Source organism: Cryptotermes secundus, unplaced genomic scaffold (assembly GCF_002891405.2).
Source record: "Cryptotermes secundus unplaced genomic scaffold, Csec_1.0 scaffold4316, whole genome shotgun sequence".
NCBI classification, from domain to species: Eukaryota; Metazoa; Arthropoda; class Insecta; order Blattodea; family Kalotermitidae; genus Cryptotermes; species Cryptotermes secundus.
In genome coordinates, this window is record NW_019727849.1 from 79,076 (window position 1) to 94,599 (window position 15,524).

The following is a 15,524-nucleotide window of genomic DNA, read 5'->3' on the forward strand; positions in this document are numbered from 1 at the left end:
CAACTGGCAACAGAACATCACAACGGTCATTGTTTACTATATTATATTTAAGCATCCTGTTGCACTCCACACTTCTACATGTATAATATAAACACCGTCGTAAATGCAACAATTTATTTGTAGTTTTTTGTCTTTCTTCTGTTACACTACATGTTTCGGCCGTAACTGGCCATCATCAGGTGTATTTTCACTTACGTAGCTGTCACACTGCACGTAATTTAAAATTTAAAAACACCAGCTCTCTCAATTGTCATTACTGCGTTTCAGTCGGTCCCGATATACCAGAATCTCCTTGCTGAGCTAGTCGGTTATGTTTAAAATCTCTGTTAATATACACTCGTCGATTTGATTTAGAATTTTAATGTAAAATTTTTAAAATTTAATTTAAACCACAGGGATACCCGCTCGGTGTCTACGTGTGCTGCAGCGGCTCCTTCTTGCTTTCAGCACCGTTCGCGTATTGTTCTGTGCAGGCTCCCTGCGTGCGCGCGCTGCTTATCTTTAAATATTTAAAAGATCTCAGATGCAGAAAATTTGCGGAACTTTCGAAATAAACTTTTCGGTCGTCGCTAATCAGTTCTTATGAACATTAAATCACTGTATCAGTGACTGTTATGCGACCAACAATGGGGAACTGTTTCATACACAAGCAGAGAAAGCGGTTCCAGATAAAGTGTAGGTACCTCTCACTGTACCAAATTCATGATTTTTATTCCCCTTTTCATTAAAATTATGTATATTCGCCTGCTGATTGGTGCCACCTCTGGCCCATCTGACCTCTTCTACTCCCCCTAAATCTAACTTATATTTTGCTATCTCTTTCGCCACTGTCCTGAGCTTCAGGCAGACTTCTTACATTCCACGTACCAAATCTCATATCCATTTTCTTTTGCTTAGGTCGTCTATGCAAAGAATAACTCCAAGTCCGAGGTCCTTTGTGACATTTTGTAACAAACTTATTTCTTACGGTGAGGAGTCGTTAGTCCCATGCCCAACACGCAAGCTGCATGAGTACCCCTTGTCAGCTGTCCGTGACTGCTTATTCAATATATTCGCAGCTAACTTCCATATCTGGAGGCCGTCTCCTCCACCAGCAAACTGAGAACGCGCCATGCCGTTGTGACAAGAGACTCACTTAACATGGATATACTAAAGGTGAAGTTCTCCCTGTGCTTAATTAATTAAGCACCATGTCATGAAGACGTATGGGATGTAGGTGCAGCTCCACCATTCTTGACCTCGGCACTAGTTGAAGGTGCGTGGTCAACTTCACTTTACCTTAGGCCAAAGGGCCCAGGTACCCATAAGACAGGAGGCTGGTTGGGCCCACAGACGGTCTTGACGCTGTGGAGTACAGATACATCCCTTGCATTGTCGGGAACCTAACCCCGAACGTCCAGCCTGTACTCCGTCACTATACCCACTGAGCTATCCCAGCTCCCCTACACTAGTACAACCCTAGCCGAGAATTCCAACGGCAAGATAATCGCCCGTTACATAAGTTTCTGTGCTCTCCCGTACTTCCCCTGCTTCATCCCGAATTCCTTTCAGGTTCCACACTTTACCGAATTATGCATCGAGGCCGACGCTGAACGTAAACTCCCACGAATATTACGCATTAATATCCAACAGCAAACCGCTGCCTTCATATAGCATACTACACCTCACATATCTATATCTATAATATTATCACTATTCGCAGAATAGACACGACACACACAAAACACTACTCCCTTGTTCGTGACCTACTACAGCATTCATTCAACGAGTCATTGTTAGAAAATTCGTTGTTATGGTAACTTGCCATTGCGTAATGACAATGGTAAATTTCATGCTTACAACACGTTTCATGTACATACACAAGGTTATGAATTTTAAATAATTACATACATGAGTTTATTGTACTTAACAAGTCTTACCAAAATTGGAAGTGACGTTTCTTAAAATAAAAAATAAACACCTATGTAAATTGTGCTTATTTGTGACTTATTCACATGACCGTATTCATTTAGAAGCGGCTTTTTCGTGATTCCATAGGAGAGATACATATCGTACATCGCAAAATCCGCTTTCACACGGTTTGGCCCGTATGCATGCTTATCTGCACTTCCCATGGAATTGTACAATCAATGGCATATGCGTTCTTGTTATATCCGGATGGCTGAATGCTATTCATATATAACAATGATATACAGTGATGCCATCTGTTGATAACATTAACGAAACACAATGTTAGTCGAACAGTCCACAAAAGTAATGCATGTGTCCTACAAAACAATCGACTTTTTTAGTGAAACTTTAAATGCAGAAATTTTCCTATATGGAAACTGGAGTACCATCATCTGGGATCTGACGCCGTGTAGACCGGTGTAAGTTCATCGAAGTTTCGGAGAAACGTAGATCTACAAAATAAAGAGAACAAAAAAACAAACAAAAAATACAAACCCTCATAAAAATGAAAACGTTGCTACTGAAATGCTATTTCACGAACACACGTATGTTATCTATCATTTTAATTATACAAAACACCGCTATTTCAAAAAGCAAACTTTCTTCTTGACCCTTTAAAGCCTTGAGGTTATTTTATGAATCACCTGCTTTAACACACTAAAACGCTGCATTCTGTCCACGTCTGTCTGTCAAGAAGAGAACCCGTGTGGAGGCGGGGTCGAATGCTGCCACCGTGACCCTGCGAGTGGTAGGAGGTGACGAAAAGGGAAGTCTCAAATTTGGGACAGTAATATATAGTCACAAGTCCCAAGAGACTCCGACCCGAGAAAGACTGCGCTGGCAAAGGCCAGCAGAATATAGAAAGACAGACCCGTCCTCTCGTCAGAGAAGGCGCCCCACGAAAACAAGACCGTAACTGTCAAACAGTAATAATAAATATCTTGTCAAGAGCCCCGGGGCTCGACACCAAGACTTACTGACTCACTGACCGTCAGTCACAATGTGACTTTGACTCTGACTTGACATTCAAAGCAGTGAGAGATAAGTTAGAGATCCTTCATAGAGATTTGTCAGACAGACGTTGCTCAGAAGGAGTTCAATGTGTGAGGTGTTACAATTGACTGTAATTGTAAAGCAGTGCCAATAAATCCAATCATAAAATTCAGAACCCACTATTATTAGTCACGCCAACCATTGTACGTGACAATCTGGTCATAAGTCCCGTGGGACTCAGAACCAAGAATCACTGTGCTGGCGAGGACCAGCAGCAGTTTATCAGTCAATAACCAGTTAGTTAATTAACTGCATGAAGCAGAGTCATTTTTGAGAACCTAATTAACACTTAACTAGTCAAGGAATTCTCCGCACCTCGTGTAACTCGAGAGTTCATTACCGTGTTCACAAATGCACGCCCCCGGTCCCTATCCTCAGCCAGATCAATCCAGTCCACATCGTCCCATTATCTTCATCTAAGATCCATATTATCCTCTAGTAAGCGCCCATGTCTTCGAAGTTCTCTCTCTCCTTCAGGTTTACCGACCCCAATTTTGTACGCATTTCGACTCTACCATACGCAATGCCCACTTTTTTTTAGCATATTGGTAGATTCGTAGTAGAATTCTGAACGACTGATTGGACCCCGTTCCAGATCCACTACTTTAAAAAAATCCGGTAGCCCCGGTAATCGAACCCAGAACCTATGGATCTGTAGCCAGGAACTCTGAACACTAGACCACAGAGACGGTTGGCACTAACTTCTCCGACAAGCAACGGTCGCTCGGTCGGTATAGTTCGCTGCGGACTCAAGCCACGGATTTTAAATATTTAAAAGTTTAAATCATACATTAAAATAATTATTTCAATATCCTGAGAATTGAAAATATGGCAACACGAACTGTTCATTACCTTAGAAGCGAAGCCAACAATACATTCCACCCTAGGATTCAACATGACACAGCATAACGATTTCACATGACAATGTACTTTACTTCAAACCCCAACTTCCAGAAGAACTCGGTATTTTTCCGAGTTTGGAATACACCCAGTTATGACCCATCAGGAAGTGCATGACGTCTTCAACTGTTTAGACGCAGCAAGGCGAATCGCGTTCAATGGTGGTGTTTGATATCGGCCATCTCATGATCACAGACAATGGGCTACAGCTGTTGCCTTACACATATAAACGGCGGTGTCTGGATTTAGGAACCACATGTTGTGTCATGTTGGTGACATTGTGTCTGCTTTTTGGGGCCGCTGTCAGGCCCCAGCCAGTAGCAGGATTTGATATAGATATACTATCCGGCGTGCCAGTAAGTACCTGTTTGCAAGTATTGAGCAGTGTTTTCCGATTAGTCTCAGTAACATGGACGCAGCAAGCGGCCAGAGGGATTTGATTATGAACATGTTCAAGCCATTCAAGAACATTTTATGGAACAGCCTGAAATTCCAGATCTCTGCACTAGAACACAGGTGTAAATGATTTAACAGAAGGCATTCTGGTCGGTCCACTTGTTTGACATTAAGCAAAACAACACCACCATCGAGTAAGACCAATTTAACTGCATAAAAATATTTACACGTTTCCATCACAGATGGAACGGAGCCATGAAGTGAAAATAAATGTAAATGTAAATGTAGATGTAGAAGGTGCCAGGGGCGTGAGGAAGCACTTTACAGTTATGTCAACTGTTCACCAATTCTGTCCGCGTAGAGAAAATTAATTACATTTACAATTACAATAAAGACGGAAGTTATTCAGCACCTCAATGTTAAAATGTACAGCTGTTAATGCATTAAAGATGTTCTAAAATTATTTTTACATTTACACATATATTCGTATTATTATATTTAAGCATCCTGTTGCACTCCATACGATACATGATACAAACTCCGTCTTCAGTGCAAACCATATATTGTAGGTCTTTCGTTTTGCTCTCCTTTACACACTACATGTTTCGGCCACAAACGGCCATCATCAGGTGTATTACTCACGCATCTGTCACACTGCACTTAGTTTAACATTTAAAATTTAAAAACACAGGTCTTCCTGATTGTTCCTTTCGTCGTTATTATACGCAGTAAAGACAAGCAGCGGCACGCACACAGAGAGACTAGACAGAATAACACCGGTACAGTACTAGAAACAAGAAGTAGCCGCTGCAGCACTATAGACATAGGGCGAGTAACCCTGACATTTTTAAATTTTAAATTTAGAGGAAAATTGAAAAGATTTTAAAATTAGAACCGAAGATTTTATAAGTGCTAATTCAGAAAAATCAAAATTGACGTGTGTAAATAACAAGGACATCAACGAAGTAGATTTTGGTAATAACGACGAAAGGAACAATCAGGAAGACCTGTGTTTTAATTTTAAATGTTAAACTAAGTGCAGTGTGACAGATACGTGAGTAATACACCTGATGATGGCCGTTTGTGGCCGAAACATGTAGTGTGTAAAGGAGAGCAAAACGAAAGACCTACAATATATGGTTTGCACTGAAGACGGAGTTTGTATCATGTANCAAACTGCCATTGGCTAGACCACGGCGATTCAGAATTCCTGTCTACTTTGTGGGAAACAGAAATGTATCCGTTCTTGTGAGTGCCATTTGCGATTTCGTTGCAGCTTCTTGCAAATTAGCGAGTCTAAGTACCGTACTCAGCTGTACTGTCTGTGTACATAAACTGGTTAGAACTCTTATAAATTTGTGATTGCTGCATGACACGAGGATTCATACCCTCATTAATAATAGACAGAAGGAGGCAATATCCCCTAATACTGATGATTGTTCCATCGGAGTGCAGCTTGAAACACAATCCGCTTAAATGGGCCATCAGTATGACAGACCGGGTTACAAAGCTTAGCAGCGAGGTGGAACAGCAAAAATATGACAAAGCAAATTCGATGCTTTTGATTCAGGACCCGCAGGAGACACCTGCACATGCGCTATCGATACTACGTGAGGCGAAGTCATCTACCGCAACACATAGCGTTGCTAGAAAAATATAAAATGATGTTTTATGGTCAGGAGTTGATAAATTTGGTGTTACAGCAGTCGCAACAGGCACAGCGAGGTCAGATTATCCTTAGACTGGTGGCCGTAGTAACACGGCACTCTTATCGGTCACACCAGCCGTGGTAGCCGATAATTCAAGGCCCGCTTTTCCGCTATAGTTCAACTGATATTATTTTACAGAAGAGTCTCGAAATGACTAGACTCTGATTCTAATCATGCCTCATACTATGAGATAATGTCTATAGAAACATAAGGATTTAATAATGGTGATCGCAGTGGTCACAGTCCTGGACTTATATCTCGTTCGCGGAAGACTTCATCTAATGCATCGATAGAATTTTTTTGCAGTTTGCGCTTTTGCATTACCTTAAATTCGGGTTCCCCTTGGAGCCGTTTGCCCATATAATGTCCCGATGCCTCGGGTTATTTTTTCAAATATTCCACTTTTAACCTTTAAGTGCTCTTCTGTAACATAAATTTCTATCGGTAACGGATGCTATTCTCTGCAATTGGCATTTCTATAACCATGATAACACTCCTGGTGGCTAATTCAAAAACACAATTTCATAAATTAGTAGTTTTTCTTTTGGCAATATGTATCTTTGCCTTTATGTCAGAAGTATGTTTAATTGCTCCCATAACGAAAGTTCCGTCTGCATAATTCTCTGCATTCTTTGTCGACCGTTACGTTCCGTTGTGACAGCCTGCGAGGATTTATCGGTTAAATCCGTATAGTGATGGCAAAACGCAAGTGCAGAATTAATGACGGTATTATGAGTGAATATCCATTTATTAAAGCTGTAAATGAGAATGCTGAATGCACGTTATGCAACGCGAAATTTTGCATTGCACGTAGTGGTTGGTCGGACATCGCCAATCACGCGAAAAAAAAAAAAAACTGGCTGCTCGAAAACAGAGCTTCCAGCAACAGCATAGGTAACTACTCAGGTAAAAAAGTAAGAAGGGTAAAGCTGCCTTTATAACAGACCGTGAAGGCCCACAGGGTTGTGAGACGTCGAGGCTCCCACATTTTCTCTATACAATAGGCTCACAGATGGCGTTAAGGTTGCCAGCCTTAAGCTCCGGCCGCCCTTTAACCCAAGGAAGATTCCTGATACTCATTTCTGTTAGAGGCTGAGTAGACCCCAGGGCCACAGTGCAGCTGGAAGCATTAGGTAAATTGAAAAAATCCACCTTGAATCTGCAGCTTTCCTGCTTGTAACACAGTGCCTCAACCAATTATGGTACCACGTTCAACTACTTACACATGAAGAATATTAGTAAAATGGAAAAGCAGTTATATCTAGCAGCACAGGAAGCAACCTTTTCATATCATACTGCAGTGCATAACCATAGCTTGAAATTCATGGACTGCACAACCACTATAGTGAGGAAACTTCTCAACAATAAATTTACATATTACAAACAGAATGCAGCGCAATACTCACCGATGTAACTGTTAGACAAGTCAAACTGTAGGAAGACATAATTCTTACAACTTCTGTGAGAGATCGGCTGCAAGAACTAGAAAAAGGACATATAAGTATTGTAAAATTTAGTAACTATGCAGAGGACTTCTATGATATCTGCACTGAATATGTTCAGAAACGGTGATAGCCATTTCTTATACCTATGGATTGGACCAATCTGAAGGGAAAGGTGAGCTGGAAGAGTGTACAAGTTAACTGCATTTCATGAAGACTGTGGTACCTGGTTTATTACTGCATGAAGATGATTTGTTTGATGAGTTTTCATGTGTACAAAAATATTGTGAAAGGAAATTGGAAGTGTGGAATAAAAAAAATGACCATGTTACCGAAAAGTGGTGTGAATTGTTGGCTCACTTTAGAAGGACATAAATGCTGTGAATATTAAATATCTAATTAGTATTTGTTTGGCACTGCCAGGATCTAATGCAGTGACTGAGCATATTTTCTGAATAATAAATGCATTATGGACAGATGAAGAAAAGAGACTGAAAATAAAAACAGTGAAAGCCTTAACAATTGCGAATACCCACTTTAAAGTTTTCTCTTGTTCAGAGTTCTATTCCCAAACATCAAAAGAAAAAGTGTTTCTGGAACAATTTTGGAAATGTGATAAATATTCAGGTGAATCTGTGAAGATTTTTGCAGAGTAAGTCCTACATTTCATTTTTGTATGAATATTTTTAAGTGCTGTGTTTCTAAATTAACAATTTTGAGCTTATCTTTGTATGTTTAAATTTCTCAGTGTTAATGTATTATTGGTGTTTTATTAATTTTTATCATGTCCCACATTTGTTACAAACTGTCCCGTTTTTATGGGAAAAAATGGAAATATCCCTTTTTTTTTAATATTATGGGAACCATACCTTACATGAATTGTCCACAAAATTGTACATCGTCAGTCAGTTGATTGAAGAAGGATGATAGAATTGATCTCATATAATGTTCGGAACTTGTCTCGTGAAAAAGCAGGCCCATTCAAGCTGTACATATTGCAAATCCACACTGAAGAGCCAAAAGACCTAACAACTTCTTCCCGTTTGCTTCTAATACAGCACCAATGTCATTAAGTTTTTTTCAGTCAGTACATTTCTCTTTCAAAATTTGTTTCCCAGCACCTATCCAGTAGAACGTAAACTTTGTGAAAACTTGGCTGATGATGATTACTGTTAAGGAGGAGAAAGGGAATCCTTCTGTTATCAGTTGCTTTCTACTCGACCTCTTAAGGAAACCCCAGCATCCTGTGACAGGAGCAAGAAGCTCTGTGTCCCTATAGGAGATAGAGCAAGGGGCAAGAGCCAAAGCATGCTTCGTTTTGTGGTTTTCTCTGAATGTAGGATCATTTGATGAAGTTAAATCTTTAAAGGAGCAACTGCAGGCCCCAGCTCCATGGAGCTAGTTTTGTTAGTTGAATGAGCATATAAAGAAATAAAGAATCAATTTATTATTATTTGTAAACTGTAATGTTCAAGTTCATACTTGTATCTCAAGGATTTTTCTATGTTTAATGTTTGCTCTTCAACTAAGAACCATTATTCTGTTGACATGCTTCAGCTACTGCTGATGTCTATGGGGATGTTGATATATTTAAAACAAAAATTATTTCTTTCAATCACATTTTATAATATCCACACTACTTTCTTACACATTAAAATATTATCTCTATTCAGCATAAACATATATTTTTCTTTTCTAACCTCACAATCATAATTCTAATTTGTTAATGGAATACTATTATTATCTAAATAATAACCACTTTATTTTTGTCCTTTGTTTCTCTTCTTTACTCATACTAACTTTGAAATTGGTCTTTAGGATGTTAAGTCAGAGCATAAACAAATAAAGAACTCAAACTTTTATTATGGTTGTTTCTCTTTCAGCGAGACTATAAACTGCAGTATCTAGATGCTGAGATAAGAAAATTTTCCTCCAAATACATAGGCAAGGACTCCAAGGTGGAGGTTGGAAAATACAATAGTTCATTGGCGATCCTCAATGGGACACTACATATACTCAAAGACTTACCACCACAAACAACAGTAAGTGATGGCTTCATTGTCTTCCCTCTCAAGAAACTAAAGGTGTTTTTGAACACTATGTGTGGAGGCCTATTTGAATCTAACAGACTTTAGATATTTGCACTTACCAAATTTTAGATTAAATTGGGAGAAACAATACCTTGATCTTGAGTCATATGTTAATTTTTCAGACTTGAAAGTGGAGAACTCTCATGTAACTGCTTTTGCTTTGTGCAACAGCACACAGACTACCAGCTCTGTCACCATCAAAATGCTTGGCAACATTAGGAAAATTTGACTTGAAAACAGAATCTGTCCCCATTTCCCTCCTCCTGCCCAGCATGAAAAAGAACACTGCATGAATATGAGAGATACAATGCATTAAAATTAATAAGTACTACCTGTCTCAAATATCTGTGAGGGTCTGTTGTACCTTGAGTAGGCAACTTTACTGAAGACACATCCTGTGAGTACAATGAGATCTATTATATTGTAAAGGGTTCTCAATCAATTGAGGTTAGCTCTTTCTAGAGAACCAACAGAGGTGTCTCCCCCTAAACCTGAGGTCAGAAACAGACCCAGTTTCTGAAACGATGTGTTTTCTAGTTTCTAGAATACCGGACAATGCACAAAGTCCAAACACCCAGTAATTCTGAGTATTATACGCCATCGTCAGAACCCTTTAGAATATAGTTGTAGGCACCATCTACTTATCTCCAGAGCAATTATTTTTGGAGTGCCATAACTACTATTATGGGAGTCAGTTTAGTGACAAGCTGAACGATCTGGGTTCAATTCACGGCAGAGGCAAGAGACTTTTCTCTTCTCCACAGCATCCAGGTTGGCTTCGGAGCCCACCCAGCCTCCCATCCAATGAGAACTGGGGTCTTTCCCTGGTAGAACAGCAGTCAGAGCATGAAGCTAACCACTAACCTCCATCTAGTACTGAGGTCAAGAATGGTGAGGCTATACCTCCACTCCCCCATGTCTTCAAGGTACAGTGCTTAATTAATCAAGCACACGAACAACTTTACCTTTGTCCATGATTTATTCCAGCCGTCTTACAGTGCATACACTCATCCACCTCACTCTTCACTCCTGCACTACATGTTTCGGCATAAAGGTGCCATCTTCAGGTGCTTTTCAATTTACGTTAAACTACTTCACTGCATGCCTTGCCGTCTTCATACTAAAATAACTAAAATATATGTTCATCATATATATTGAAAAATATTAAAAATATCAAAACTGTTCAGGATTTTTTTATCCCTACATCGCATCTCAATACGCGAGTCACACCTATCCTCTTCTATCGGAGCACTCTTCCTACTTTCGTCTGTGTATTGTGCTTTGTGTTGTGTCTTGCTCCTGTGACTGTGTGTGTGTGTGAGTATAACACACACAGTCACAGGAGTCTGTTTTCGCGTTGTACTGTGTGCAGGCAGCGGCCTTGTGACAGACTGATCCCCCGTCCAAGGTGTCCTTGCAATTTTGTACAGGATTAAGTAACTGAAAAAGCAGCCAAGGTCCAACAGAAGAACTAGAGAGCCACAGGTAGATAAAACTGAATAGAACAGTCTACACCCAATATGATGCTAATATATAATAAACCCCAAAACTCATTTCAGTTCTAAATTGAAGTTACAGTGAATGTTTTTCATTAAAGACCATTATGTCTGTTGTGATGTTACCATATTTCCAAACCATCTTATGTACTTCCAGACTCCTTGTTTTTCTAAACGAGGTATTACCAGTGGCTTAAAATGCCATAACCATCATTCCCAACAATATATGCAGGAACAACTTCATGAATATACAGCACAATAATTTCCTTTTAATATGTGCTGGTCATTCCCCCAGGCTCTCCTGCAGTGTACCTGGTTCTGAAAAGCCATTTCTTAATCTGCCCCTTACCAAATAGTGCATTACAGCCATTAAATCAAGAGATAAAAGGATGATAGAGCTTGTAGCAACACATGGGGTGACTGAAAACAATCTTACAAATGTAATATTTTATTTCTTTTTCAGGTAGAATTTGAGGCTTTAAGGAAGGAAAACAACAATGCTTATACTTCAGGACCTTTCAAGACTCCAAAAATGTCACTTTGCAATTTCCTTGAGCAGAAACCTCAATTTGCTGGCACAATTACAAAGTTTGGAAATGCTCCCAAAGCCTGCCCTATACGTGCGGTAAGTAAATGTAATCCCACATGGATCTGCATCCCTAATCCCTATATCAGCTATGAGAATATAAACCTTAAGTACAAAGGTTCTAATTTATATTTTGTTGCCACAAATACAGACCTATTTACAAGTACATGCCATTCATTAGTTCTGACTAGATCAACAGCCACAATAGATCACTGTGGTCACAGTGCAAGGGTGAAGAAGGTCCACCCCTTATACATTCATGTACCAAGAATGGGACAGAACAAAAGTGCATACAAAACCCTGACAGCAAGACTTGAAAGACAAAGAGTGGAAAGTCAAAGGACAGATGAGATAAAATATTAAATTAATATTAAGAAATAGGATGCAATGGTTAATCTGGATTCATGTGGCCCAGCAGAGGGACCAGTGGTGCTTCACTATTTAAGCTACTGCTACCTCAGGTCACCTTCGGGTTTGAAAGAGCCTCTGGTGAAAACCTTAAAAAATTCATATACATTTGGCTCAGTCTCTAACAGAAATGAGTACCAGGAATCTTCCTGAGGGTAAAGCGCAGTTGGCACATAAGGCTGACAATCTCACTGCTATCTGTGAGCCGACTATCTAGAAAATGTGGGAGCCTCAACGTCTCATAACCCTGTGGGCCTCCACGGCCTATTACAGGGATAGCTTTACCTTTACCTTTAAGCCTCTATGTCTAATTTCACCAGTTTTAATAACTTTGTTAAACCTCTGACACTACTTTCCAATGGCATTAATGTATCAACAATTTCCTTATGCTATGATTAATGAAACCAAATTCATGGTTTCACTGTATTATGTTGGGGGCGGGGGGGGGGGAAGTTTGGTGTAGTTGTTAACATTCTACACTTGAATCCAGGAGGTTCCTTCTTGCAGTCTGAACCAGGACACTATCCAAACTGAGGCTTTCTGTTATTTTTGTCAGTTACTCCCAGTAAATGGCAGAACAGTATCTTGATACCTTGGTCAGTTCATGACTGCTTCCTTCCAAACCCATCCCAGTTAACTGTTCATTGATCATCCTATCATTTGATGCCATACAGGGTGTCCAGGAGGAAAGGTCAATATTCTGAGAGGCCACAGTATCGGCCATTCTAAGCAAACAAGTGTATATGTACATGTGCCCTATTCTGAACGGTTTCCGAGATAAAGCTATTTCACTATACAATTCCAAAAACCATTGACAAGAAAGAGATATTACGTACTGTTTCTAATACAGGTATTTATTCTTCATGTTACAAAGTTGGTACAGTTTACCTAACACAATACATTTCCGAAAATTCCACCATCAACATCAATGAACTTTGCAACTCATGTGAGGACATGGTGTGCTGCTCGTCTGTACAGTGAAACAGCTCTGTCTCAGAAACTGTTCATAATAGGACACATACATAAACACATTTTTGCTTAGAATGACCGAAACTATCACCTCCAAGAATACTGACTTTTCTTCCCGGGACACCTTGTATAGTATGGGACACAGCATTGTAACATGAATCAGTCTCTCACGAAACATTGGAGTGTGTAGAAATTCCAGCCAGCTAAGTGTCATGTGTCTGGCTGGCAACCCTGTAGTACCAGGGAATTTAAATCCCCTATTCCCAGCCAGTAAAAGATAATGACATGTACCTATTGACTTTCAGGGCGTCTATCACGTTATTAACGGTTGGATTGATGAAAATGACTTTCCGCCAATGCCAAAATCAATCCCAGAGTGGCGTGCTGATGTTACGGTTAAAATTAACAAAACTGTCTTATTAAAGATGTCAATATACATTAGAATAGAGTAGTGGGTTGGTACACTGTGTTGCAGATACTCATTAGTGTCTTTCTTCCTTTGTGAAATGTACTTCACAGCCTGAATCTGTTTTGCAATGCTGTTTGAAGGAGACAAGAATAAAGGCATGAGTGTCAACAGGAGCTCAATAAACTAGGCACTTGCCTCCCTGGATTAATGTAAAAGCTAAAGAAAGGACAGAAACATATTAAATATTAATAATAAAAATTATGTGGTTTAAATATATATCCTTCCATCTTCAACAATATAAAGTGACCAGTAAAAACAGTCTTAAATGGCTTAAGTAAAAGTTTGTAAGCCTTTCTCTCGTTGCCCAAGAAAAATCCTGGTGGCACCCATGCACTTGGAGCACAATGACTGATCCTATTATAAATGCATTATGCAGTGTAACTAATGTGTATTGTGCACAACTATGAATACACATATCACCCAGCATTATTTATTTAATTTCAGTTCCTTCAATCCATAAAGCCGCTGTATGCGGTAGTGTAGTGGTTAAGGTACTATGCTACAAGCAGGAAGGTCGCAGGTTCAAGTCCCAATGAGGTCATTGGATTTTTTTTCAATTGACCTAATCCTTCCGGCCGCACTCCGCCCTGGGGTTTACTCAGCCTCTAACAGAAATGAGTATCAGGAATTAATTAAATGATTTTCCTGGGGAGTGAAGCGCAACCTTACCGCCATCTCTGAGCCGATTGTCAAGGTAATTTGGGACCCTTAACGTCTCACAACCCTTGAGCCTTCACGGCCTGTTACAGGGAGAGCTTCACGTTTTTTTTTTACAACACATAAAGCCACATAAATGAAGCATATGGACATCTACATTCAAACAATAATCATCACTTAACAGGGAATACTCACTACCATTCAGTTTGAAATCTTCTGCTCTCCCATGTTCTGTCCGAAGCTTAAGGATTAAAATATAGAAAATTATAATCTTGTATGTAGTTTTGTATCGGTATGAAACTTGGTCTCTCACATTGAGGGTCCTTGAGAACAGGGTGCTGAGGAGAATATGTGTATTTGGACTGAAGAGGCATGAATAACTGGAGGCTGGTCAGACTTCGTAATCTTTACTCCTCTGTCATATACTATTAAAATGACCAAACAAAGATGATGAGATGGGTGAGGCATGTAGCACATGTGGGAGATACGTGCATAGAGTTTCACAGGAAAACCTGAGCAAAAGACACCAATAGGAAGACTGAGTGCAGATGGAAAGGATGATATTAAAATGGTTCTTAAAGAAATAGGATGGGAGGGGGGAACAGGGACCAGCGACATGCTCTTGTGATGACAATAATGAAGTTTCAGGTTCCGTAAAGTGGTACATATTTCTTGAGAACCTGAACTAGTGTTAGCTCGTCAAGAACTCAGTTCCACAGAGATGGTCAGTTGGCAAACTGTAACCTCTAGAATCATGTCAGTTCTTCAGAACTGTTCAGTGTCAAGACATGACAAATCTTTCAGCCTCTTTTGAGACCTGAGGTAATCACATGGGTGACCATGAAGCTTACATTTTTGGGGATTTGACCACACACATACACACACACACACACACACACACACACACAGCTTGGTGGTCTGTTACTGATGTTTCAGAGGAACCTGCTGGCTCCATCTTCAGTGTACATGTGTTTGCATTGTACTATGTGGTGGCACATCCTTCAAATCTCACACTTCTACAGAAACACTTGAAAATATTAAAAACATTTTTAATTTGATGTTCTCCCACAAGTGACTTCTTGGATGTGATGCTGTACAGTCTGGTAGAAGTTCAATGATGATTTACAAGGAATGTACTATTTCCATCTTAAGGGTAAAAAATATGCTAGGCATGCAACAGGTGTGAAGCACAGAGGTTGCTGCTTGCTAAACATACATCTGACCATGAAGAAGACGGAGGCAGCAGGTTAATGTGAAACGTTGTTTATCTTCTACAAGACTATAGGGCACCATGTCTCAGAAAACAGTACTCATCTTATTAAAGGCTTTACATACAGTGGAACAGTAGAGAGCGCAAACCTCTGAGCTGAGTACAGAGGTTTGGCCTCCATACAGTTCA

The 15,524-nt window shown here is 39.8% G+C and overlaps 1 protein-coding gene across 1 annotated transcript; it reads left to right on the forward strand.

Annotated features, from left to right (window-relative positions):
* The first annotated feature begins 4,151 nt into the window (after window positions 1-4,151).
* Window positions 4,152-13,897, forward strand: LOC111865082. Its single transcript, XM_023852810.2, has 4 exons — window positions 4,152-4,259; window positions 9,334-9,492; window positions 11,500-11,661; window positions 13,305-13,897. The coding sequence occupies exons 1-4, from the start codon at window positions 4,170-4,172 to the stop codon at window positions 13,449-13,451; spliced, it is 558 nt and encodes a 185-aa protein (XP_023708578.1). The 5' UTR covers window positions 4,152-4,169; the 3' UTR covers window positions 13,452-13,897.
* Window positions 13,898-15,524: the final 1,627 nt, after the last annotated feature.